Source organism: Cygnus olor, chromosome Z (assembly GCF_009769625.2).
Source record: "Cygnus olor isolate bCygOlo1 chromosome Z, bCygOlo1.pri.v2, whole genome shotgun sequence".
Lineage (NCBI taxonomy): Eukaryota > Metazoa > Chordata > Aves > Anseriformes > Anatidae > Cygnus > Cygnus olor.
Genome location: NC_049198.1, coordinates 69,481,013 through 69,508,805, shown reverse-complemented (window position 1 = coordinate 69,508,805; position 27,793 = coordinate 69,481,013). Strand labels below are relative to the sequence as shown.

Genomic DNA, 27,793 nt, shown 5'->3' with positions numbered 1-27,793 from the left:
TGTAATAGCTCTTTACCACTGATGCCACACAAAGGATCCATTTGTACCTGAGGGCACTGTGCTGAGTTTCATAGCTTTGCAACATCCCCTTACATCTTTATGAGCAGTAAACAAAGACACAAATGATGGAAAAAATAAAACAATGCTGTAGTTAACTAGTGCTCAGAGCGCTATCAGATGGAGCAGCCAACAGCCCTACAGGTCCCTCTTCAGGAATTGTTGGTTTGAGAAAAGTTACACCTGCACTTCTAACCCACCCCAAAGGCAGCTTTCTTCACATGTGATTTTTTTTTTTTAAAACAGAAGCCCAAGCCATACTGCATTTGCACAGAAGTGGGAAGTCCCAAGTTTGACAGTGATAAACAGCAGCCATTTTGGGGCATCAAAAGTTACTGACAATTACAACAGTCATCAGTTTATCTCAAATCTAATTAGTGTTCAAGGCAAACCACTTGCATCCTGGCACTGCTCCAATAAACCTGGGCAACAGGGGGCTGTTTTTTAAAGCAGTCTTCTCTTAATCTTTCATGTACCAGTACCAACTATGCCACCCAACTCCAGTAGGGAAATGATCAGGTAAAAGACACTTCTAAAAGCTTCCTTGTGCATGCTTTCAGGAAAAATCACACTTTAAAAAACACTTGCTTTCATTAGGAGATGACTGACATTTATAAATAACCAAGTCCAGTCCCCACCCTTATTCTGACTTTTAAAATAAGTATTTTAAGAGCACCTGCTTCCTCAGAAGTTTCATGCACTCAACTCCAAGTTTTGACACAGACTTAACCGGAATGCCATGTGCCGTACCTGGTTTCTGAACAAACACTCTACGTCAAAACAGAAATGAACGTGTGCCAGGCTGTACCAGCATACTTCACCAGGCCTCGCCTTTCCCAAAATACCATGCCACCCAAACCCTTTTACCAAATCAGTTTTTAGAGTGCCCCCACTGCCATTTACATTTGTTTATGCTGAATCTCTTTCAATACATTAACTCACTGAGTTAAACCCTTACCTTCCTCCTCAGCACAATCTGTCATACAGGGGTAGCACTGTCTCACAATCAGGAAATCTCACATAATGAATGATTCTCAAGCTTATTAGAAGTGTTAATGGACATGAGGTGCAAAATAGTAACTTTTCCTCAGCTCATAACACTTCATGTTCGTACAGATTGGCAACGTGCTTTTAAATCCATTTTCTATTCTTCGCACCAGGCTCAGCCCAACTGGTACACAAGACGCAAAGTTTTGGCACAGAACGAAGTTATTTAAACACTGACAGCTATGCACAACCTAAAACAGATGGCTGGTTCTCCTGTGAGCTCAAGACTTAAGAGAAAGATTCGTGCAAGTCTGGATGTGCTCACTAGGCCTGCTTTTCTGATGAATTAGAGAAATTAATGAACCTGACGACTGCAGTTACCATCCTGAAGCTGTAGGTCTGCAGACTTATTCAGAAAGACTGCTATACACAGGTCCAGTGCATCTTCTAACATCTGCTGTTTTGTCTACTTAACAGAAGCAATCTGAGTCAAAGTTAAAGCATGGGGCTTTGTGTCACGAACTATCCCTCAGGCCAAAGAGGTGATGAGCTTCTGTCCAAGTTACTTCACTCTTGCTTAAACCTTATGAACAGCAACTCCACTTCACAAGCTTTGGTCCACTAAGAGCATTGAAGTAATGAATTTGTTTTGGTTTTTTAAACTCCTAGGACTTTTCTCACACAAAAGAGCTGTCCAGGATCTACGTCATTCCCTACTACATCTTCGCAGAGCTAAAGTGATTATCTCCAACCATCATGTCTTTGGCATGCTATACCATTCTATCCCCCAGATCTTGTCAATGCTTATCTGGGCAAAAGGAGAGCTCTTCTAAAGTCATGACATTGAGAAGTACTGCAAAACCTTCTTGCTAAGCTCAGATTTACAAAGCTATGATGCTTTGATTCCAGTGCCATTACTTGTATTACTATATAGTAATAATGCCATTACTTTTCCTCCATTAGGAACCAGCATTGAAATTAGGATGAGGCAACACTTGAGAGCATCAAAAGTGATTAAGAGATTTGGACAGAAAACTAAGATTAAGTACTATCCTAACAAGCAAGTGATCTTTGCCTTTAAAATCCATGGGTTTTGTTCGTAACTCAGTTCATGGGCATGGAAAACTAGCATGTAGTAACCTGGATGCAAAACAAAAGCAATAACAAAAAAAACAGAAAAGGTAAATGCCAGTATGCAATTAGTTTCCAAGGAATATTATACCATTATAAAACAAGATTTATTCCATAGTTCTCAACAATAAAGCGAGCTTTCCAAAAAAAGAAAACAGCCACTTTTAGCCATTCTAAGAGGTGACTACTGTAACTCCAGGTTCCGCTAGAATCCTGTCAGTCCCACATGCAGATTAAACTTTGAGGATTACTTGTTAGCAGTAAAGCCCAACCACATAGGAAACATGGCTTCCTCTAAGGAGTCTATAAAGTACTGTGCAAATGAAAGACCTCCTACCCCCAATTCACTCAGTCAGTTTGCAGAAAGAGTACAGAGACAGCTGAAACAAGAGTCCAACATGAGATCTACCACTAGCTTCTGCAGACTCAAAGTTGACAAGCTTTGTACAAATTTACTCAGCCATCAGTTGTCTCCAATCACCAGCTTATTAGATATTCATGTTCAATAATGTACTTTACTCCCCTCTTACAAAGCCAGAGATATTTTTCAGGCAACATCAATGTAAACTATTGCTTAGAGTGTGGAAGGTTCCTCCCACAAATACTAAGAGAGGGAAGTAAACTCCAGACCTGTATTAGACTGCTACTCCACTGCAGTTTTGACAGGGTTAAAAGATCATCTAGACCTCTTACCATAGTCATTCTTTTCAGCTAAATCCTCAAAACAAGGACTTGGCTGAAAACATACATATAGGACCTACTGAAAACCGTATCCCCAGTAAGTAGTTCTTCCCTCTTATGCAACTCACTGTATGGAAAGTAATTATGAATAAAATACTAATTTCAAAAAACAATCATGCACTCTATACCACGACCAGTCTCCAATTATAGCCTCAAATCCTGCAGAGGCAACAAAAGATAAACCAGCGCTGAGTTACGCCATGGGTATTTTCAGGCACACAGTGCATCCAGTCTCAAGATACTTCCAAACTACTGCCCCAAATTGCATCTTTAAACACACAGTTATTAAGTGCTCTTAGATAAGATGGGAAGCACAGTAACTTCTCAGTAAGTCAATCAAAACAACTTGGTTTGGACATCTCTACTCTCTGTTGATGACAGTAAGTGTAAAGCAGAATTGGAAGCAGCCAGTAAAAAGAGAAGCTCTTAAAAATCAAGCACTTATATCCTAATGAAGAGAAAAGGAAAAGCACTGAAGTCATGGCTCTTTATTTTTTGGTGCCAACAAGTTGGCCCATTACAGAACACATACTTTAAAAACTGTGGAAGGCAATTCAACTTAGTAGTGTTGCTGAAGACTTTGGCCAACTTAAAACAGAGATTTGAAAGACAAAGAAGGAAGACTGTAAAAAGTGTGGGCTTGCTGCTCCATGGGGCATAGAACCTGCTGACAATGGAGATGGAAAAGGCTGAGGTACTCAACTGCCTTCATCATCTTGGTCTTTACTAGTAAGACCAGTACAAATACCAGATGCAGTGGAGGAAGGAAGACTGAGCCAGACCCTTCAGTGGCAGAAAGAGAGGTAACAGGCAAACTTAAAATACAGGAAGCTTTCTTTAAGCATAAAAACTTTCCTCCACAGTGAACATCACCAAACACAAACAGCTCACAGAGGATTTTTCTGGGCAGAGCAAGAAAAATTAAAAACTCAATCTGGACTTGGTCCTAGACAGATAACCCTGCTTAAAGCCGGGGTTGGACTGTGTTATAATACGCATAAATGCTGGGGAAGAATATGGGAGCCACATGTCCTGTGGTAACACCTTTAGCTTGTCCCTTACAAATGGTACCAATAGTAAAGCAAAATAAATACTTTTTGCTCAGTTAGCAGGCATAAATGGTGAAATAATTCACATGAGACTCCAGAAAGTTTTTTTTACGTTAAAGCATCCAACCTAGGCTCAGGACAGCCCATTTTGTCTACTAAGCACCATTTTCTCTCCAAGCTTAGAGTCCTGCCATTGTTTCCAGCATACATACAGAAATAAAAGACCCACATCAAAACAATGTTTCTTTCAGTAGTCCTGATAATACTACCCATACCTTCTAGGGAAGCCACTGCGTTCAACCAGTTAACAGATTAACAAACTTCCTTGCTAAGGAAGTTTGAAAAAAAGCTTTATGCTTCAAAATTTTGAAAAAAAAGACGTGCATTTGATATATCAGAAGCTGTATCTCCAAAAATTCTGCTCTGACATTTCTAATGCACGGTCTACCTCCTTGAGGCTGTTTGTGACAGCTTCCTTATTAAATAGAGACAGACAAAATGTGTCATGCCTTTACAGAGGCTTCAGAAAAGAATTCTTCAATGTTAAGGAACAGTTGTACACAAGCTATAAAAAGGAAAACACACACTTGGGAATGAATTGAAGCAGAAGGAAATTGCCTTGAACAGCAACTGTTGCTTGATCCATCATACAAGTTCACTGTTCCGGTTATCTGTGATTTTTTTTCCCTCTAAACATCAAATATTGCCTACAAAATTCTTTACCGCGCACTCTCAGATGTCATCTCCTGAAAGCACTAAGTTTTACAGCTGTGTCATACTGAAATACAAGGCCAGGGTGGATGTGGCTTTGGGCAACCTCGTCTGGTGGAAGGTGTCCCAGCCCATGGCAGGGGGGCTGTAACTAGATGAGCTTTAAGGTAGATTCCTTCCAACCCAAGCCATTCTGTGGTTCTGTAAAATCATCCAGAGCACTTGCAAGACTGAACACACTCAGGTACTTCTGGCAGAGCATCCCTTGCAGTGCTGCAGCAACCAAGCACCTCTAACTTTAGTTCACTGTTGACAATGTTTTTGCTTGCCACTCATCACCCTCCATCCTTGCATCTAGGGATGCCACAGCGAGAAACTTCAATGCAGTTTCAAAATGCTGTAGGACAAAGTGACTCAGCAAGTTTAGCTGCACCAAAGGTAGCCATCAAATCACTTCCAGCTTGGTATCTACAGTCAACCTTTCAACAAATGCTTGCTCCAACACATAAGAGCCTGCTTTAATAAAACTGTAACTAGAAATAATTAACTGAATCTCACCAAGACAAACACTATTGTTCTACACAAGCTAGGTTGAAAGAAGGGACAACGAAGAAGGAAGTTAGACATCCAAGCACAAACATAGCACCTCTACTTTACCACTGATAAGGTGCTAAGTTCTGAACTCGGCTTATCTCCCCCGCCCCCCATGCAGAATAGGGTTTTCAAATGCCATACACATTATGCACAAGGACCAATTAAAAGCTGAGCAGAAACACTAAACTCATGAACAATCCTGGTACTGCATAACCAGTGGCCCTTTTTCTTATCAGTGCCTTTGCTAGTGCTGAGGGAGAAAACTGCCATTAGAGACATCATCAGAACCAGCCACAATTATTCACAGGTGGGCACTGCTGCCTCTAGGAACTCTGCACAGAGCATCAGGCGAGCAGGAACTCTAGCAGTGGTGCACATTTTACTTCTTGACTCGTCTTACATAATTTAGCGTTAAGATTTACATGAAAGTAAGTGTAAAACAGCTATCTTCTAAGATAACATAGGCATGAGAGACAGTATCTTGTTTTTAATGGGCTGAAAAGAACAAAACTTCAATCTCAGTTGTTCGCTCGTTGGCAGTAAGCCCCATAATGAACATGGCTGCCCTGAAGTATCTCAGTTTCCACTCACCTTCTCTAAATCAGACAGTTACATGGAAGATAGACAACTTCATGGAAGGTTATGCACTGCTTCCTGCAAAATTAAGTGGAAGATACTTGAAACCATATCACTTACAGTTTGTACATTATGGAATCTTTTCCCTATTCAAATATTTATGGGGTAAAGGATGAAGAATGGATCAAAACAAGCACAGGTCTGAGTTCATACACCATCTCCTGCGGTGTTTTACTGATACACAGCAGTTATGCTGTAGGTTTTAAGGGTGGTTAAATTTAGCTTGAGCAAGATTAGTTTTGTGATGCAAAAAAAGCTGAAAAATGTTGATTAGCCAGCAAGAAGCTATGCTCTGGATACACCCACACAGCACAATAAGTCGTAACTACTTCCTGATCAAGGAACAGCAAAGCAGTTAAAGGAAAACACACTGCAGATATCTACTGTGAAGTGTGCTCTTAGAGGGAGAGCCATACAGATTGCTCACTCAGAAGAGATGTATTCCAAATGCCACTCTTGTTAATAAACCAATGACACCACCCTGGTTCACTCCAGAACCTGACCTTGAAGAGAGGCTATTTTTTATTCAGAAATCAAATGATTGCTACAATTCTTCGTCTGAAAACACATAAAACCCAGGCAGACATCTTTAGAAGGGGGTGATCAAGCATTCCTTTTATATGATTCCTTCTTGACATCACTTGGGAAGTATGAGTTCACAGGTCTTGCCCAGGTACTACGCAGAATTTACTGTGGCAGAACAACCTGTGAACGTCTACTGATAGAACAAGTATTAAACAAGGACTGCCAAAAGTTTCATCCAACCATTACAGTTGGAGATTTTTTCCCTCCCTATTATACCAGTCTCTTTCCAGGCTTTTCAAATTTCCTCCATACCAGTTCAGATGAGATTCAGCAGCTTGATGGAACAAGGCTCCACACATTGTTACTCCAACATTTAGGCTGCATGGCTGGACCTGACCTTTCCTAGCACCAGCACCACCTCTTTTGTCTACCTCACTCAACTCCAGCAAGACAAAACTTCTCTCAGAATTAAAGTTCTGAGCAAGTGGCTTCTTCTGGGTAAAGTGGGAGTCAGGCAGGCAGGGACAACAAGACTTATCCCCTTGTCTTAGACAAACATTAAGTAAAACTAATGTTTTAGTTCTATACATTCTAGTTACACTCATGCTCATGACAAGAAATGACACTTCAACACCACAATGGGTAGTTACCAAGAGTCTGACATAAGCAATTTTAAATTCGTGTTCCCTTTAAAGGGAATACTTTCTTGTTCATATTCTAAGATCTTTTGCATCTGAAGTGATATGACCATAGAAGTGAGCAATCATTTTGGGTTTGATCTGCACAGACAATCCCAAATGCTAACTGGAATGAATGGCCATGAGCCAGAACGCACCATTAGGACAGTTTAGGATCCATATTTTGAAGTGCCTCCAGAAGTGAGGTAAGCAGCTACTCACACAAGGTACGCATCACACTCGAAGGACTGTGGGCAGTGAAGAACACACTAGTATCAAAGCAAAGAAGCTGAAACACAACCACTAGTCATTTACTCTAGAACAATCAAGTTTTCCAGTCCTCCATAATCTTCCAGGTAGTTTTCATGACTACCTTTGCTTATCCCATAGAAGAAACTGGGAAAGGCTGCTTAAACATGCATTCCACTCCTTCCTACCTCCAAGTCCTAAAAAAGTTAGGAATCACAGAATCATCTAGGCTGGAAAAGATCTTCAGGGTCATCAAGCCCAACCATCAACATTACCTTCAAGTCCCTCTGGCTATAAAATTGTCCACATCACATTGCAAGTTAAGAATTTTTTGCAGCGAAGTGCAATAAACACGGAACAAGGACAGCTATCTTGTTAAAATATCTGAGCCAGAGACAATACCTCAAATACTTACTATCTCTCCCCAGCCCTCACCAATGCCTTTCATGACAAGAGTTCTTCACTACATCTCTGCATCCGAATCCTCCTGAGATCACCCAGTATTATATAACAGAAACAGAGAGCAAGATAGCACTGAGATATACAAGCTGTAAAGAGTTTGGCCACATACTGTTAAAGTGTAAGCACCATGCCTCTTCCACAGCATTACCAGCTTGTAACTGGAAGCAGGATATGTCAGCAGTGTTACTGTCAGAAGTAAATGGCTATAGACAAAGCTTTTATTATTATTATTATTTTCTACACGGAGTCTCTCTATTGCGTGAAAGCGTGAAAGAGCAGCTAGCTCTTTCCCTTCCCTGTTTAAGTTACCACTTAACTTTACAATACCAAAATGAGTTCTACTTGTTGAATTAGAAGTTAGGGACCATTACAAAGCAGGAAATGAAGCAGAAGTTACCTGTGGAAGAACTGGGATATCTAAGTTTGATGTAACAAAACAAACCAGATTTACACTACGTTGTCACATGAACAGGTTTAGCCTGATCACTACAGCCACCTTCAGTCCTTCAACCCAACTGACCACATCACTTACTCCTAGTGCACTGCACTAAAGCCAGCTCCAAACAAAGATGGATGCTGCCCATACCCTGGTCCACAGGACACTACGACCCACCTCTGAAAGAGCCTGAAGCTAGCCAGAGCTCAGACGTTCTCCTAGAAGTATGCCCCAAACCTCATTTGCCATCTGAACCAGTATTAATATTCCCAGGAAAAATGCCAAAGGACACTAAAACCGATACACAAGTAACAACTTGGAATAGCCTCCAGTTGGCACAAACTGGGTCAGTGATGGCCAGTACCTTTCCCAGTTCTTACCCAGAAAGGAGCACTAATGCACCCCCACATCCAGCTGTCAAAGGATCCTTATTTGGCCCCAAACCACCTATAGGAATTTCCAGAAACTGTTTCCGACAGCCACTGCTCTCAAGAGCAGTTTGTGCAGAGGTGCATCACATTTCAGCTTTAACAGGGCTCTGAAGACTATGATTCTAAATATGCAGCCTGTTTGCCTCTAAACTGATCCCCACCATGAAAACAAAAACAAGTTCAGACAGATCACAGTATTTATTTCTTGATTAGGTCAAGGAAGAGAAATAAATTCTTCTCTCAAACCAACTGCACCATCCAGCTCCTCAGAAAATATTTGACTCTATTACTATTTGTGGAAAACGCTTGGGGTAAAGCTCAACAATGAGTCAAATGTATAGTGGATTCAGAAAGGCTGCTGCCCACATAGTACACAACAATACTTGCTAATTGGTATCCTCAATACCTGTAGCCTGAAGGAGAGGACAGAGGGAACCTGTTAAAGTAGTATTACAACTGTTAAACAGCATCAGGGACTAAATTTCACTTTGAAAGGCACTTCATATAAGAACAGCCAATAGATTCACATTGTGCTGGGATCTCTGCTTTTTAAAATATTTTTACAGAATCACAGAATCATCTAGGTTGGAACAGACCTCCACGATCATGAGTCCAACCTCTGACCTAACACTAACAAGTCCTCCACTAAATCATATCACTAAGTTCAACATCTAAACGTCTTTTTAAGACCTCCAGGGATGGCGACTCAACCACTTCCCTGGGCAGCCCACTCCAATGCCTAACAACCCTTTCAGTAAAGAAGTTCTTCCTAATATCCAACCTAAACCTCCCCTGGCACAACTTTAGCCCACTCCACCTCGTCCTGTCACCAGGCACGTGGGAGAATAGACCAACCCCCACCTCGCTACAGCCTCCTTTAAGGTACCTGTAGAGTGCGATAAGGTCCACCCTGAGCCTCCTCTTCTCCAGGCTGAACAACCCCAGCTCCCTCAGCCGCTCCTCATAAGACTTGTTCTCCAGACCCCTCAGCAGCTTCGCTGCCGTTCTCTGGACTTGCTCGAGCACCTCCATGTCCTTCTTGTAGCGAGGGGCCCAAAACTGGTTATCTTGGTGTTGTCAGATTCTCTACACGAAGCTTATGTCAACTGAGACCAAAAGCTACAGAACATCTTCCAAAACAATGACCTCTTGAAGAGCACAGATGACAAAGCAGAATCTGACCACAATACCTACCTACCATAGCCTCTCTTCTAGTTGTTTTTTTTTTTTTTTGTCAGATACAGCAAATCATTAACTTACCCCAAAGATCTTTCAACTGTGCTATGAAAACATGGGTGTTGGTTTTTTTGATTTTTTTTTAAAGCAGAATTGAGCTTGCTTTATAGGAAGTAAACCAAAGGACTCTGCCATACCTTAGTTCATACCTCTAATAAATGCATGTAACAGGCACAGGCAGACAGATCAGTCTTTCAGACCAGCATAAATTTCAGGTTTTATATGGTTTAACTCTTAGGCTGCCTTCTATGGAGAAGGGCGTTAGACTCAATCCTCACAGATCCCTTCTGGCTCAGGATATTCTGATTTCTGTGATTACAGAGACCCTCCAAGGAGGTAAATGACACTGTCTCTGTCAGCCACAGCCCCACCATCCTTGCAGGTGCAAAGCTTTCCCTTCTCTCCAGCCTCTCTGGCCCTGCTCACTTGCTGCACAAGGCCTTTGCCCCAGAGCTGCCCCCAGCCCCACCAGTGCTGCTGCTGGATCTCTGCTTACCCTGGGCAGGTCTGTGCCCTGATCCTGCCTGAATTGCACAGGGTCCTCTCCTTAGCCCCTTCCTCTCACCAGTCCCTGGTTCTCTGGACTGTAGCCATACTCTTGAGAGTATCAACCACATCCCCCAGTTGGTGCTACCTGCAAACTTGGTAAGGGCAAGTTTTCTCCCCTCCTCTAGATCAATGAAAAAAACATTAAATACATTAGATGCCACAGACTCCACAAAACTTGTAACAAACCTTTAGAAAAATCAGGAACTCTAGAAAAATCATGAAGTATCATGAAGTATTAACCACTACATTTCAAGCTCCAAACTCCCACCAATTTTCCACCTATCTAGCTGTCCCTCCCTCTAGAGCTTCATATGCTGAAGCTATTATAAGAATTCTGCAGGAGACTGCTATCATGTTAGACTTAAGGTAGACAACATCTCTCTTCATCCACAGACTTTCTTTCCAAGATGTGTTCCACAACTTACCCTTGCTAAATCAATGTTGGCTACTTCAATCACCATCTCCTTAATTCGCACAGAAATTACTTCAACAACTCACAGAATGACTTACTCAGGGGAGCCTCACTCTAGTCCCAGATCACCCTTACTGCAATCTTTTAAGAAAAAGACTTGCTTGCTTCAGTCACAAGGAGCCCTCCCTGATCTGTCAAGTATTAGACAGCAACTTCTCCTCTCTGACTTGCAAAATGAAGTTGCAACTAATATGCAGCTGAGTTCACCACCCTAACCCCCACACCAATCTCTTACACCTTTCACATGCTCAAAAAAAGGGACAAAGACCTACCAGAGAGAGACCATTTAAAGGTCTGTCAGTCTGGGGGACGGATGACTGCAGATCTTTAATTGTGATAGTGAACACAAACCACAGTAATTGTCTGTGGTCTAGGCAACTTGTTAATAGAACCAACTTTGACAACTGATTTCTTTGTTTAAACAAATAAAAGAATGGAGTAAGTCATATGCCTTGGAACTATTCCCTTCTAAAAATATAGCAAGTCTCCAACATCTTACTCCCTCTTGGGAAGGACAGGATCTGTGGCTGTCAGGAATATCTGTTCTACTGCCATTTAAAAGCTTTAAATGCCAGTATGAATGAAGACAAATCTGTTATCAGGTCAGGTACTCACACAGCATCAAGCAGATATCCTGTCTCGGGACCTACAATAGTTAAACAGCAAATATCCCTTCCTGCAAGCATAAACTAGAGTACAGAAGAAAATAAAGGCTTTCACTAGTAACTCCCTGGATGCGCATCCATGGGTCACTTTAAAGCCTGGTTACTCCTTGTTAACCACGAGACAGTTTGGAGAAGCCACACCTCACAGGCAAACAGAACTGAATTTGGAAGCTAAGTTCCTTGAATTGAGGAAAATTAATGTACTGTCAATTAAAATAGATTTAATTAGTAAAAAATGTCTGGGTTTCAGCTAGGATATGGTTAGTTTTCCTCCTACTAGCTGGTATGGTTCTGTGTTTGGGATTTTGGATGAGAATAATGTTGGTAACACTGATGTTTTAAATTGTTGCAGAGCAGTGCTTACACCAAGCCAAGGACTTTTCAGCTTCTCGCTCTGTCCTGCCAGCGGGCAGGCTGGGGGTGCAGCAGGAGCTGGGAGGGGATGGGCCCAGGACAGCTGACCCAAACTAGCCAAAGGGGTATTCCATACCATCTGACAGCATGCTGAGCAATTAAAGTGTGGTGGCTTGCCGGGGTGGGGGGGCCAGCTGTTCAGGGATAGGCTGGGCATCAGTCAGCACGTGGTGAGCAATTGCATTGTGCATCCCTCGTTTGTACACATTATTATTAGGAGTACTATTATCATTTTCCTTTCTTTTCTGTCCTAATAAACTGTCTTTATCTCAACCCACAGGCTTTCATTTCTTTATAATTCTATCCCCCATCCCAGAGAGGGAGGGGGAAGGGTGAGCAAATGGCTATGTAGTGCTTAGCTGCCAGCCAGGTTAAACGACGACAACAACAACAAAAAAAATAAAACAATAGCTTCCTCTCACCCTACCCACATCTTCCAGGCTCAACTTCACTATATTCCTAGTTTCCCCCACCATGGGACAAGTAGGATGGTAATTAGTCACTTCTCCATCACATGTTTCTTGTGCTCCAGCATGAGCTCTCCATGTGCTGCAACTCCTTCAGGAAACATCCACCTGCTCCAGCATGAGGTCCTCCACAGGCTACAGCATGTATATCTGCTCCAGCATGGTCCTCCATCGGTTACCACACACATATCTGCTCCAGCACAGTCTTCTCCATAGACCTCAAGGAAATGCCTGCTCCACTGTGGCTTCCCCAGAGGCTGCAGGAAAGTGTCTGCTCCAGGCCTTGAGCAGCTCCTCTCACTCCAACCTCTGTGAGCAGAGCTATTTCTCTCACTATTCTCCTCACTCCTCTCCACCAGCACATCATTTCGCCACTCAAATGTTTTCAGAGACACCACAGACCAGACTGATGGGCCCAGCTGTGCCCTGCGGTGAAGCCACTACGAATCTGGCTGGAACCAGCTGCATCCACCATGGGGCAGTCCCAGCCTCCTCCCCCACAGCTCAGCCTGTGGCCCAGCTGCACAAAGTCTGCCATCAGGACCCAACACTGTGTTACCACAGTGAAGAAAGGCAGTCAGCTCACGTGGAAAGTCCAGACATAGATCAGCATTACCCAAACAGTAAGCTCCTAGATGGAAGAAGAGGAAGCAACCCTCCTCAAAGTCTTACGTAAAGTTTTCTTGTTCACTGCTTTTCTTACAAAATCCAGGGAGTCCAACAGAACTACATCAACTGATGAAAGTGTCAGGCTTTAGACAAAGCTGCTCAACCAAAACAGAGCTACAAAAGCAGTAGTTTCCTGGGGTGACGCACCCCACCTAATGCCCACCACCACGATAAGCCCTCCACTGACACACGGTTTTAGTCTGCATAAAGCTCTTTCTCAGGCTACTTCAGTTCCTTCCCTGAAAGTCATGACATTGAGACCTAAAAAGGCTGATTTGCTTTCATTCTGTCAGGGGAGATGAGATTCACAGCCCCCAGCATGGGGCTTTCCTCTCCCTGCCTCCTGAAGCCCCAGGGTGTCAGACAGGCTGCACAGACGGGCCTGATGGAACCTCTACCAACAGCATCTACCAGCTGACCATGGTAGGTCCTGTGGGCCCGAGCTCCTTGCAAGACAGCAGCTTCCCCAGTCTTCATGGGAGCTGACACCAGCTGATCAAAAGGCAAGCTGAATCCTACTTCATCTAAAGAAAATTCACCCTTCATGCTTCAGATGAAAAGGTATGGGGGCTTGTTTTGCTTCAGGAGGGAAGAAAAAAACTTTTTAGAAATCTCCGTACAAGATTAAGGAAGCAACCTGTCCACTTCATACACAATTTATAGAGCGTGCTTAATACAGAGGTCCCTCTGCTCTCAGGGGGGCATTTTGTATGTTTAGTTCTCTCCCACCTACCATTGGGCCACACACAAGGCATCCATTCTTGAGGTTACAGCTAGTAGCAGCAAGAAAGGCTATTACCAGCTAGGGTTGCCTGGCACAGAGAAACCACCTAATGGCTCCTCAAGGAACTCTTTTTGACCCAGTACCTAGAGGCCTGGCACTTTTTTGGTTCATGGTATGGAAAATAAGTTAAATTTCCTGGCCAAATTTAAGCTCTGTAAAAAAAAATTACCAGGAGGGATTAAGAAAAAAAATTCTTCAACATTTGCCAATCCATCTTCAAACCAAAGCAATGCAGAACCTCTGTATGAGGTACCATCAAGTGGTACAGCCCTCAAATGTTTTCAAGGTTTAATTTGAGCATAATGATGCCACCAAGGATGCCCAAGGATGCTATTTGTAGACTGTCACTGATTCAGACCAAAGGTTTAACTAGGTGAGTAAGCTGATCTTCCTGAAGTCAGGAAAGAAAAAGCAGAAGGAAGGGCACACCATGAAGCCAAGAACTCACCGTCTCTGTAGTTTTCAACAGTATTGCAAGGTAGATGGAATCAGACATGTCTTAACAGTTACCTCAAGATCAGCTTTACAGGATTTTCAAACTTCAGTCACAGACATAGCTCAAGCTACTCATCTTGCATCTCAAGATGAAAGGCCTCTTTACCTTTCCTATATTTACAACACTTCAAATACTGTTATTTTTTCCAGTGACTTCAAACTCCTATTCCCATTTAATCCTGTTATACAACTTGTGTTTTTCCATTTAGGATTAAGAAACCCTTTCATCCATGTACATGTTACAAGCATGTACATCTACACTTGAAGTGTTCAAAGGTTTCCTAGTAGTGTCAGGTAGCTACATCATGCAGTTTATATGCATTTAGGTAGCTCAAAGAAAAGACCTGCATACCTATACTGCAATTTGATGGGAATTTACTCAGTTATCTTAATTTGAACTAAAAATGTAATTGAAATTACATGGCTACAGCTGTTCCTAATAGTCTAACAGCCAGATTTTTCAGACGTACACAAATGAATACGACCCAGCCTTCTTGGGTGACAAAGTCATGAGGAGATATGGCAGAATCCCAGAATGGTTAAATTGGAAGACACTTCTGGAGATCACCAGGTTCAACCCCCAGCGAGGGCACAAGAAGCTCTCAGCCTTTCCTCACAGCAACAGTGCTCCAGTTACTGAAGTCAAGGAACGCAACATCCATTGCTCTTCCCTCATCTATCACACTGGTCATTTCATTGTAGAACACTGTAGAAACAAGTTGGCCAAACTTGACTTCCCCTTGGTGAATCCACGCTGGCTACTGGTGATGATCTTCTTGCCCTTCACGTGCTTAGAAATGTTTTCCAGGATTAGCTGTTCCATCACATTCCCAGGGATTGAGGTGAGGCTGACCAACCTGTCATTACCTAGGTACTCCTTCTTGCCCATCTTGAAGGAGACATTTACATTTCTCCAGTCTTCAAGCACTTCTAGTTGCCATGATCAATGAAAGATTACTGAGAGTGCCCTTGCAACAACAACTATTAGCTCCCTCAGGACTCATGAGCGCATCTCATCAGAGCCTATGGACTTATTTATGCTCAGTTTGCTTAGTATTCTGACTTTATCCTCTCACCATGGCTGCATTTTCCTGGCTCCATTTTTCCCCTGGTGTCTGAGACCTGCAGTTCCATAGGGCTGTTCTTGCTTGTAAAGCTGAGGCAAAGAAGGCATTCAGTACTTCAGCCTTTTCACTGACCTGTGTAACCAAGTCCCCTGTTTCATTCTGCAATGAGCTCACATTTTCCCTAGTCTTCCTCTGTCATTGATAGGTACATCAAAGACTTTGTATAAAAGACTTCGTTGTTGTCTTTGACATCCCTGGACAGATTCAATTCCATTTGCACTTTAGCTTTCCTAACGTCATCTCTGGATGCTCTGCCAATGAGTCTGTATTCCTCCCAGGTTACCTGCCCTTGCTTCTACCCTCTGTAGATTTCCTTTTATGTCCGAGTTTGGCCAGGAACTCTTTGTATATCCATGCAGGCCTCCTGGAGTTTTTGCTTTACATCCTCTTTGCTGGGATGCACTGCTCCTGAGCTTGGAGGAGGTGATCCTTGAATACAGAAGAACCTTAGCTTCTCTTCCCTCCAGGACCTTATCCTACAGCATGCTACCAAGCAGATCCCAAAAAGGCCAAAGCCTACTTCCCTGAAGTTCACGGCCGTGAGCTTGTTTATCACTCTCTCTGCTTCCCTAAGGATCTTGAACTTATCCACTTCATGGTCACTGCAGGCAAGACTGCCTTTGACCTCCACATTCCCAATCAAACCCCTCCTTGTTGGTAAGGCTGAGGTCCAGCACAGTGAGTCTCCTCATTGGCTTCTCTATTCCTTGGAGAAGGTCATTATCATCAACACATTCCATGAACTGCTTATGCCCTCCTGTGTCGTCCCTCTAACAGATATCCAGGTGGCTGAAATCCCCCATAAGGCTGCAAATGTGAGGCTGCTCCCATCCATCTGCAGAGGGCCTTTTCTACTCACCTGGTCAGAAGGCCTGTAGCAGACCGCCCCCCCCCCCCACTACGTCTTCTAACCCTGTTCCCTCTTTAAAAGCCTAACCTATAAACTGTCAACTCCTCATCCATCCCTTGGTAGGGCTATATGTGCTCCAGCTGGTCATTGACAGAAATGGTAACAACACCTCCTTGCCACCCCAGCCTGCCCTTTCTAAAGAATCTGTAGAACATTCTAGCAGCCACTAGAAATAGCCAATTAAATTAAGTCCCTAATTTTGTGCCCTCTGGCAGAATGTACCATGATTATGCAAGATTGATATGTAGAAATGCAAGTTAAATCAACTACGTAGTTTCAGATTCAAGTCAAGAAAAAGGAAAAGGTTCCTACACAACTCATTGCACTTTGTTCTCATGTGTTACTTTCAACAGGAAGCTTGGTGCATTTGCTCATTCCATGCAATACACACCAAAGACTGGTGACGCAACTTAGCATTTCTTCAGGAACATTGACATCTCTTGTTTCCCTACATGCAAATATGGTTCAATACAGGTAACCCTTGCTGCACCTGGTTACGTGCTATTTGCAAAGATAAAAGATGACATTTACAAAAGAGGAAAATGAATTTGTACTTTTGCTACAGAAACTTTGTCTGTGCTATCTATTCTTTTAGTTCTGAAGTTATCAAGACCAACAGTTAGTAACAGAATCTACATTTCTCCTAATGTTACTCATTTTGAACAAAAAAACCTTCACAGAGACTTTGTATGCATAGTCTGTGTTATACCTCTTAAATGTGGAAGCAGTCAACTGTTTCATACACATTTAGCTGTGCAAGAAACCTTCCACGTGGGGAAAAAAAGCTCGGTTATAAATCAGCACAGAAGATATCCTTGGCCATCACAGCTGCATCCAAAAAAGCCTTGTCTCTACCAGGATGACTAGTTTTATATCATTAAATTGTACTGGTTCAGAGGAATTTTCACTACAAGCAGCACTTTCCTGACAAAAATAGCCTTTATCAAAAGACAAGCATGACTCCATTTAATTTTCTTTCAGTTTGCTCAACTGTTACAGAAAAAAATTCAGCTACTGAGTTGGTTAATGAGGCTGCAATTCTCATCTTGCCTACCAACTTCTCAACCATGGATGCAGTCCAAGGCAAGTACTATTGCTATGCCAAGTTTCACAGTTTAACTATCTGAATGCAAAAGCAGCTTCTGAAGTCTTCCTCACTTTATGCAGTTCACTTTGTCAGCAATTTTCCAGTCCCTTTTGGAATGGGTGGGTGCTCTGGCCAGACTAGGAATAGTAGTTTTATGTCAGGAACTCTATTTTGGAATACAACTAAACTCAAAACACATCGAAACAGAATTTATTAATAAACTCACTTCTTTACTACTGAGTGCATACAGTACCCGCATAGTTTGTTATGAAAAGCATATGGTGTTTTAGAGTTATGACTTTAGTTGTCCCTCTTTTGAAAACAAAAAACAGCTTCTAATGCATGTTGGGTAGATAGAATCACAGTAGGAAGTCTGACAAGATTTCTAAGCATGCTACTAGAAATAAAAACAATATATCCTTAATTACAATTATAGCTGGTATTAGGATGTTAATATGGAAAATATTTAAACACCTTTCCTAAATCAACTGTGATGTGCAAGGAATAGCATTTGCCTCTTACCTTTACCTAGTAAGCGTTTGCTGGTTCAAGACCGGAGATGGATACTAGACAGGAGAAAGTAAACCCCAAGATCTTGCTCTGCGTTGAAATCCGATCGGTACATACGAAATTTAATGCTAATGGATGAATAAAAATTCAGCATTAGTTTTTTGCCATTTCAGGAGGACAAACAAAATGGACGGCACAGAAATGAGGACTCCATTACAAAAGCAGAATGAACATCGTGAAGGCATACATGCCACTAGCAGTGGCGTTACCCATTTATTCCCTATTTAAGTGCAATTGCTATGCACATATATGCAAAAAGTAATCATTCAGAAGCACAAATACCTGTTAACAGTCTTTTCTTCTACCATGACAGCCACAGTACTTACTCCCCCTCACAGAGGCAGCTTCCCCACCAGAGACCCCCCTTCCAGACCAGAGTTCAAGGGGACCTTCTCCTCCTTCCCCCCTTACATGCACCTCTGAGTCACCTGGAGCAGTGTTGCAGGAAACACTTCTTGCAGCTGAACGAGTGCCTCTGTTCCTGCCCCACTGTTTCCATGAGCAGTTGAAAGCCATTTAGGCATCCAGCCTTCTGCACTGCTTTAGACCAGGCACAGATGTTTCTGCAGCACATACGGGAGAAGACTAACCGCAAGGAAGCATTCTCAGATACCCTCAAAATACCAAGGTTAAGCACAGATAAGTGAAGGAGTGCTCTGCATCAGTACTGAAAGTGGAGAGGCATGACAAGCACAGAATAAAAGATGCCAAATTCACGAGGCCCAGTTTAAACATGGACAAATCCTTGTCCTTTTTCTGGTTGTCTGTATTTCATTTCTGACTTTAGATTTTTGCTAAAGGAAGCCTAAAACAGAATTATTTCTTGAACGCAATTCATAGCTCCAATATTAACAAAAAGCTATGACAGGTATCACCATGAAATCCACAGCTGATTTTATCTACGTTAAGGCATTACTGAGCTTCTCATGTTGTTACGTAGGAACAAAACCCTGCAGCCCTCTGTACCTTGTGTGCATTTTGTGTTGACTGTCTACATCTCAAAATGACAGCTTTTGCTTCAAGACTCACAAAACCACTTTTTTCTCCCCAGCAAACTTAATTTAGATACCACAAATGTTAATGACAGACTATATCCACTGCTCACCTTGAAGCTAAAGACAAGGCAAGAGGCCTCTTTCACATGTTCAAGCTCAGCAGCATGCAGGTACAGCTTGAATATCTGCAAAACTCACTGGTACCACTATCTCATCCTGGCAATTCAGCCCACTGGAAGTTGCAGAGAGATTACAGCTTTCCTCTGTCCTGCCTCCTCCTGATACAGCAAAAATCTTCAGTGAATCAATATAACACGACACAAGAAACTGAAGAAAACACACAGGAAAGTAGACTCCAAGTATTCCTTCTGAGCACAATTCTACTTTTGAAAAAAATATGCAAGACTAGTACTGAAAATATTATGAGAGAGGTGAACAACTGCTACCATCAGAAAAGTCACATCTGCATTACTTTTCCCTTTCCACAGCTGAATCTCCTCCTCTCACCCCTTGTAAGTTAGAGTGAGGCATTTACCTACAAATTTCCATGAAATTCAAGCAAATATTAACTTTGTTCATCTATACTGTAAAGTAAATTCTACTAATTTCATTGCTGTCATTAAGATTAAAACTACTGAAGAACGCAAGTAGTCTGGTCACAAAAATGCAGCTTCGTTCCATAACTATACATAAATCTTCTTCAGATCAATCTGAGTAAGTATTTGGTTAAACAAACTTATCCTGAGGTGTCTGAAAGCAAATGTAGCTAGCACAGACCTACAGTAAGGCTGCTCGATAAATGCATCAGTGAATACGTTGAACAGCCTTTCCTACCTTTATTTCGACTGTTTTATAAAGCATTCAAACATTTAAGTTGCGCTATTTCACCAGTACTCGGGTATTAAGTAGTTAAGAAATTGCACTGACGTATTTTATGTTCCAACAATTGACTAACTATCCAGTGCATAACCTCATCTAGATCTACTCCACACTCAGATGAAGATCAGAGAAAGTTCCTGGAGCCCTCTGAGAGCCCACTGTCCTCAGCACTATATTATTTTCTAGCTCGAGTCATTTGGTCATCTACTGCAATTGTAGTGTAGTACCTAGTTTTTTTTTTTTCCCCTAAAAACAGCAAACCAATATGCCTTTCTTGCAACATCTGAATGGTTCATCTGGTCTAAGCATCTGTTTGTGCAGTTTCTGCTGACCAGCAATCTCAGGACTGAACAAGGGAATGAAGAATCAGTGTCAGAAAACACTCTATGAAGTGAAGCCCAGAACCATCTAGAACGATTCTCACCGACCCCAGGCTGGCGCACTCACAACAGCAGAACATTGCTAAGCCACTCAAACTCCTTGTACTCTTCCAGGCTTTCTATTACGAAGTTACAGTTTTTTCCCAACCCGCATATGTGCAGGCTTACTATGACTATCAAAGCAAGTGAAAAAACCCTGCTGCTTAACTACTGGAGTACCACAAAGCACAGTGGCTCAAACGGAACAGAAAACAGTGTGGCACATTGTGAACTCCATCTGGAGAGCTTACTCTTGTTCCCAATTGCGTTTTCAAATGTATTGAAGAAAGATGTTCCCATTACAATTCCTGCTTTTATATAGTTACAGCTGCTACAACTCCAGATATTTTGCCAGCAAAATCAGATTTGGAACACTAGCTACTTGAAAACTTGATGCACTTTTAGAATTTCAAAGTAAGTTCAAAAAAACCATGCATTTCTTAAGATGTCTGCAATTAACAGTTAGTAACTATTTCACAGTTTTTACAACTGAAGAACCGCTCTCTACAGAACACGGGCTACTAAAACCAAGTGTCACCTTTCCAAGATACACTTTTTGCAAAGCTGCATGTCAAAAAGTCTAGGCTGAACAGCAAGAACTCCCAAATGCAGAGAAAAACAGCAATTAGCTGTTTTCTAACTGAACTCTCTGTCAAGTCTAGCACAATACATAGTTGCTCAGTGGCAAAATGTTAGATGCTAGGGGTCCCTACAAATCAACAGCAATGCCTACTGGGTGAAAGCAGCTTGCTCAGTGTTGGTACTTTCTCGAGCTTCAGCAGTAATCAGTCAAGATGCCTGCCTCTCCATGTTATTTTGCCATCAGAAACTCAGGATGACTTGTAAATTTCAACAAGGATTAGACAACAAAACATCTTGATCTGGCCCACAGGTTGTAGTAGCTAAAAGCTATGAATTCTAACGCTGTTATAGCAGCTTCTCCAAACTAATCCTTCTGAGTAAGTGAAATTAGGTAGATTTACACAGACGAGATCAAAAAGCATGCAGTTGCTTCCTTCAGAATTGGAACTACAGACGTCAAAACCCAAAGCACCGTCAGCTAATCCTGCTGGATAGCATTGTGATTTTTTCAATTGATTTGGAGACTGTCAGGACAAGAAAGCTCTGTGCACAAAGGCAATGTTCTCTCACTTTTAAACTCCTAGAAGTAGCTGGTAACATTCACTGCCCTCTGTAGATACCAGCATCTATTAGAAAAGCATTAGAGCAAAAGCAAAGATGGCTTTAAAGCAGGATTGAAATGTATATTCATCACAAATTGAATTTATCCATTAGGTAGCATTCTGTTTTATTGCTATGCAGAACCTCAGTGGCAACAAATATAATCAAAAGTCATTACGCTGCAGGACCGCAAGGGTTTTACCTATCAAAGCAACGTTTCAACATCGCTGCTACTGGGAAGGAGCTTGTGCTTGCATCTTTGTACTATTTTTACCTGCAAAGTCCACCTCTCCAATGGCATTGACTTATTTTAAGGAACATAAAAAGCTGAAGTATTCCTTGGGCTTTTTAAAAAAAGACAATGCTAGATCATGTCATCTATTTCCTACTTAGTCCCTAAATAAAGATAGCTTAGCTCTGTCCCTCCCAAAAGTCTAGCTTAGCTTTACAAAGGCTTTGATAGGATTGAGTCTGGGGCTTTAGCATGGTTTGTACACAGCCACCCAGAAACCTGGGAAATAATCCAAAAGCTTTTTTGTCTTTTTTTTTTTTTTAAGGGCAGATACTCCAAATCAAGTTAGCAGCTGTTTAGAACAATTTAAACTCACTACACCTGCATACCTCAGCTCAAGAGCAGCAGTGCAAGATTTGTAAAGAGGCAATAAATGTATGAGTAACAACAATAAAACCACTAATGAAAGAACCAACACCTCTCACAGCAGAACAGCGTTTAAAACAAAGCCAGGGAAATGAATGACCATTTATGTTCACCTTACTATGGGAAAGTTAAAATAAATTTACACACAGAAATTCCATACTAGCATAACTAAGCCAATAAAAAGATTTACACAAATATGACCATGTTGAAAAGGCTTCAGATGCTAAGACTAAAGCAATTAGTCTCTACTGCATATAGAAAGGATAAACCCCTCCACTAGAATAAGAACACGCAAAATTAATACATCTATTGCATAAAAAAAACATTAGCTCAGGTACAGCCATAAGGCATTTCAAAGTGGCACTAACGCTGCGCTTTGCCAGATCTTAGGAAGTACAGTAAAATTCCTCAGTGGTTTCAAGGTCATTTGTTTGTGTCTGTAGTTACAAATGCTCTCAATATATCACTGTATATAAGACTCCAAACATCTACATTTCCAATTAAATCTCATCCCTTCTTTTCCAATTAAATCTCATCCCTTCTTAAAGCAGTATGTATGAGTACCAATTATGTATTTGCAAAGAAAATGACTTATGAGCACTGTAAGACACATTCAAAGTCTACGCTTAAGCCACCATCCCCAGTACAGCATTTCCAAAAGGCGAGGGAAGGAAGGCAGGACTAGAACCGAACGAACATCACTTCTAGATGCAGAATGCACGGCGTTAAAAGGAAAAATGCAGAACTGAGACTCTAGCTAACAGCCCACCGTCCACCACCCCATTTACTAGGGTATTTTGTCAACTCTGCCAGTTTAATTTAATATTCACCATCAAGGCAGAGATAGATAAAGTCAAAGGGCATCAAACTGGCTACTTTTCAGTATGAAAGCCAGGAACCTCTTACCTTTAAAAGACCACATACATGCTGCAAAACACTCAATTCATTTGGTACTGCTACTTTAACAAATGTCACTTGTAAGACAAGAAGACACTCAAGTCCTATGCAGCTGCTAAATCACAGCACCAAAGTTGTCTCCCAAAGCCCTATGAGCGTTTTAACACATTTTTAAAGCGTTCTGGACTCAACCACACCAGCTACGACCACCACTTTTCCCCCCAACACCAAGAAAAATAAGATCAATTTTCCATCCCTTGCTCAAATGCTCTACACCCACAGCTATCCCTCCGTACACCAACGCGGGTGGCACCCGTCGAGGGACTCTGGGGGCGACACAGGCGTGCTGCAGCACCCAGGGGAGGGCAGGGCGACCCACAGAGCGCCCCCCCCCCAGCACCCAAGGGTGCTTCCCCGCCCGGCCCTAGGTGCATGGGAGCGGCGCTCAGTGTCAGGGCCGTGCCGAGGAAGGGAGAAAAGTCACCGTGAGATGCTGCGGGCGAGACAAAGGGGGTTGCTCCACAATGCCTTGCCAGGGGAGCAAGTGCCAAACCCGGCCAATTAGCACCACGTGGGAGGCGGGGGGAGGAGGGGGAGAGAAGAGAAGGAATTAAAAAAAAAAAAAAAAGAAAAAAGAAATAAAATAATGAAATAAAAAATAATCCTGCGGGGTCGCAGAAAACCCGACGGAGCCCATCTAGGAGGAGGCGTGGGTGGGAAGGAGGGAGAGACGGACGGACAGACGGACACCGCCCGCAGCGGTCCGCCGCTCTCGACGCCACGCTGCAAAATACCTTGGAGTTTGCAAGTTGCCAAGTGCAGCGATCCAACACTGCAGGAAAGACACAGGTTACCTACGACGACAGGGCAGGATGAAAAGCCTCCGCACGCTCCTCGCTTTTACCTTCCCCTCCAGCAGCACCCGCTGCGACCACCCGCCCCCTCGACACCCCCCCCCCCGCCGCCCCTCCTCCCTCCCCCAAACCGACCCACCCCCCTTCCCCGACGGTCTCCCTCCCCATTTCCTTTCGCGCCCAACCCCTCCCCCCCCAATTCCCCGACGGCCGGTGCCGCGGATGCTGCCGACGACGACCCCCGTGGGGTGTCCTTTTTTGGGAGGGGGTCTGCGCGGCGCCCGCCTCACCCGCTGGCTCTGGGGGTGCCGGTGCCGCCGCCCCCACCCTCCCTCCCTCCCTCCCGTCCGGAACCACCCGGCTGCAAGGAGAAAGAAGCGGGCGGTGCCGGGCTGATAAAGGCGCCCACCGCCCGCCCCCGCCTGAGTGACACCGCCGGCGGCCACTCAAGGAGCCCCGCAACCACGGGGCCGCGCCCCCGTCACCGGTCGGAGACCCCCGCCCAGCCTCGGGCACGTCCCCCACGTCCCCCCCACCTCCGTAGGGGACGGACATCGGGCACCTGCGCGGTCACCGGGGGGTCGGCCGTGCCCGTTCGCAGCCGGCCTCCGACGGCAGGTCCCGGGGAAAGGCGACCACCGAGCGCCGCCACCCGCCCCCTCGGGGAAAGCCCCAGCCCCGGCTGCGCCCCGTGTGTCCCCCCCCCTTCCGTCCTCCAAATTCCCTCCCCGAAATTAAACAGAAAGCGTCTTGGAGTCCGGTTCCGCCGCCGGTCCTTGCGAACGCGTCGGGGGAGCACGTCCCGCTATCCGCGTGTCCCGGCTGCGCAGCTCCCCTATTAATTCTTTTCATATGGGAAATAGGTGAGCACGGAGCGACGTGCCGGGCATAAATTAAACAACAATGGTAGCGATCGGGTCCGGTCCCCACCGGGAGCGCACGGGAGCCGCAAGGACAGCGCCTGCCCGCCGCCGCCTCCCCCTGCCCGCACCACGCCGTCGGGGGAGCGGAGGGCGAGAGGTGGGGTGGGGGGTCCCGAGGCCGGGACGCCCCGTCCGGAGGCTCCGCCGGCTGCAAACTTCCCCGAGCTCATCGGAGAAGGATCCCCGCCGGCCCGGGAGGGCGAGGGACGGGAGAGGGGGGGCTCCGCCGCCGCGCAAAATGCGCGCACAGCCCCGCCTGCAGCCTGCGCGCAGCGCCGCCGAACAAAGGGGCGCGCCCCCCGCCCGCAGCGGGCTCACCACCGGCTGGGGGGGCGCCGCACCCCCCCCCCCCCCCGTCCATCCATCCGCCCATCCATTCACCCCTCTGCCCCCCGACGGTCGGCGCCTTCTCCCCTCCGAGGGCTCGCCGCTTTCCCTGCGCACCCGCGGGCGTTGCGCGCTCCCGGTCCGCCGGTCCGCGGCTAATGCAATTAGGCTGAGGGGGGTGTGTGATTGTCTGTGTGTGGGGAGTGCCTTATCCCGGCTAATCCCCAAAAGCAGATTTATCTCCTCAAAGCGATCCGCCTCCCGGCGCCCGTGCCGCGTGGGTCCGTCCCTTCGGATGCTCCCGGCGCGGGGCCGTAACCGGAGCCCGACGGGGGGCACGGGGGGGGGGGGGGGGGGGGGGGTGGTATAAGTTTTGAAGCCGGGATGCGCGCACACCTCCCCGCGCGGTCCCGTCCCGCGTGTGCGCGGCGGAGCCCGGCTCGGCGCCGCGAGCGGGCGGCGTGGAGGGGTGGGGGGGTGCGCGGCTCGCACCTCGGGGGTCCCCGCGGCATGCACGGGGTGACGGAAAGAATGGAGCCACAACTTACCTTCCTCTCCTCTGCTTTAAAAAAAAAAAAAAAAAAGAAAAAAAGGAAAAAAAAAAAAAAGTAACGGTGCGGCTCTCCCAGTAAAGAGGCGGTTCTCTGGAGAACAACACGCAAGAGATAAATTGCGGGTAGTTCTGAAAGGATGCAGGAAAAAAAAAAAAAAAGAGAGAGAGAGAGAGAAAAAAAAATCAAAACAATCCTCTCCCTCCCTCCCCCAACAGTCCGACACTGGGAAAAAAAAATGTAAAAAAAAAAAAAAAAAAAAGGAGGGGGGTAGAGAACTGAAACGGAGCGCGAGTGACAGGACTATCCTCCTTCCGCGACCCGACGGAACAACACAAAAAAAAAAAAAAAAAGAAGAAGAAGGGGGAGGGATGGAGGGAGGGAGGGAGGGATGGAGGGATGGAGAGCTGCGGGAACAAAGAGCCGAGGGCGCTCCGCGGAGCCGGGCTCCTTCCTTCTTTCCTTCCTTCCTTCCTTCCCCCCTCCCTGCCCGCCGCTCCCTTCCTAGCGGCTGCCGGCCGGGCTCCGCTGCTGCATGGCGGGGCGGCGGGGGGCCGTGCCGAGCCGTGCCCGCCCCGCGGATTTATAGCGGCCCCGCCGCCCGGCTCCCTGCCCGCCGCCGACACGGGCTGCGTGCGGCCGCGTGCCCGCGCACGGCGGCGCGCACCGGGGGGGGGGGGCACCCGCGCGCGCGCTCCCGCTCCAACACCCCCCCCCCCCGCCTCAAGCCGCGGCCCGGCGCACGGCCCAATGCCATTGGCCCCTCCGGCTAGGCCCGCCCCCCGGGGAAGGGGAGAAGCGCGATTGGCCGCGCGGCACGCCACTCCGGTGGGCGGAGGGGGTTGGGGGGGCGCGGGGTGCGTTGGGCTGCGTTAAGGAGGGGAGGGGGCGCGGGGGGGAGGGGCGGGGGGAGAGGGGTGCGCGCATGGGGCTGCACAGGGAGATGCTCCTGTCCCTGACCGTGTCCGTATCCCTGTCCCTATCCGTATCCGTATCCATACACCTATCTATATCCATCCATATCCGTACCCCTATCGCTACCCATATCTATATCCATATCCCTATCCCTATCCCTATCCGTATCCCCATCCCTATCACTTTTCCTTTCCCATTCCCTTTTTCCCTTTTCCTTTTCTTTTCTCTTCCCCATTTTCCCCTCTTTCCCTTCCCCCATTTTCCCTTTCCCCTATCCCTATCCCTATCCCTATCCCTATCCCTATCCCTATTCCTTTTCACTTCCCCTTCCCTTTTCCCTTTTTTCTTCCCCCTTTCACCTTCCCCCATCCCCATCCCCATCCGCATCCCCATCCGCATCCCCATCCCTATCCCTATCCCTATCCCTATCCCTATCCCTATCCCTATCCCTATCCCTATCCCTATCCCTATCCCTATCCCTATCCCTATCCCTATCCCTATCCTATCCTCATTCTTACCCTCATCCCTTTCCCCATCCCCTGTCCCTGTCCCTGTCTCTGTCCCTGTCCCCTTCCCGTTCCCCTTCCCCCGGGGCCGTTCCGCCCGCCCGCCCGCGAAGTTTCCGTCGCGGTCCCGGGGCTGCTCCCTGCGATTTGCCTGTTCGGGGGCGATTTGTGGGAACAAACCTTCAGGGTGGAAGGGACGGAGGGGTGGGGGCAGGGAAGGGAAAGAAGGGAAGGGAAGAAAGAGAGGAAAAAGGAAAGAGGATGGAAGGGAGACAGGAAGGAAGGAGAAAAAATCTGCCTTTTGCTCGTTACGTGCTTCCTACGGCTCCCGCACAGAAGTTGTGCTCGCAGAGAGATCCCTGCTGCACAGAGGGAAACAGCTCCGCGGGGCACCCAGGGACCTGCCCTTCATCCCTTACACTCCGCGCCCTTGACTGCACTTGCTCGTAATTTCTTTCCAGGATCCCTAAGGCTTCCTGGACGTGGGTTGCTTTTCCCGGGACAGAAAAGGCGAGGTGCACATTCAGAAGGTTCTGGCATCGCCGTGTAGCAAACA

The 27,793-nt window shown here is 45.5% G+C and overlaps 1 protein-coding gene across 28 annotated transcripts in view; it reads right to left on the bottom strand.

The window, feature by feature from the left end:
- ELAVL2 (ELAV like RNA binding protein 2) overlaps nucleotides 1-25,992 on the bottom strand; it is a 93,915-nt gene extending 67,923 nt beyond the window's left edge. For 4 of the 28 annotated variants that reach the window (XM_040541204.1, XM_040541211.1, XM_040541219.1 and 1 more), the window contains exons 1-2: nucleotides 23,956-24,112; nucleotides 18,084-18,199 (exon numbers count right to left, since the gene is read on the bottom strand). Coding sequence is in view for 7 of the 28 variants with exons in the window: in XM_040541197.1 (XP_040397131.1) it covers nucleotides 48-85 (38 nt within the window). In the remaining 21 variants the exon portion in view is untranslated. The other 24 variants (XM_040541200.1, XM_040541205.1, XM_040541222.1 and 21 more) reach the window with 15 other exon arrangements.
- Nucleotides 25,993-27,793: the final 1,801 nt, after the last annotated feature.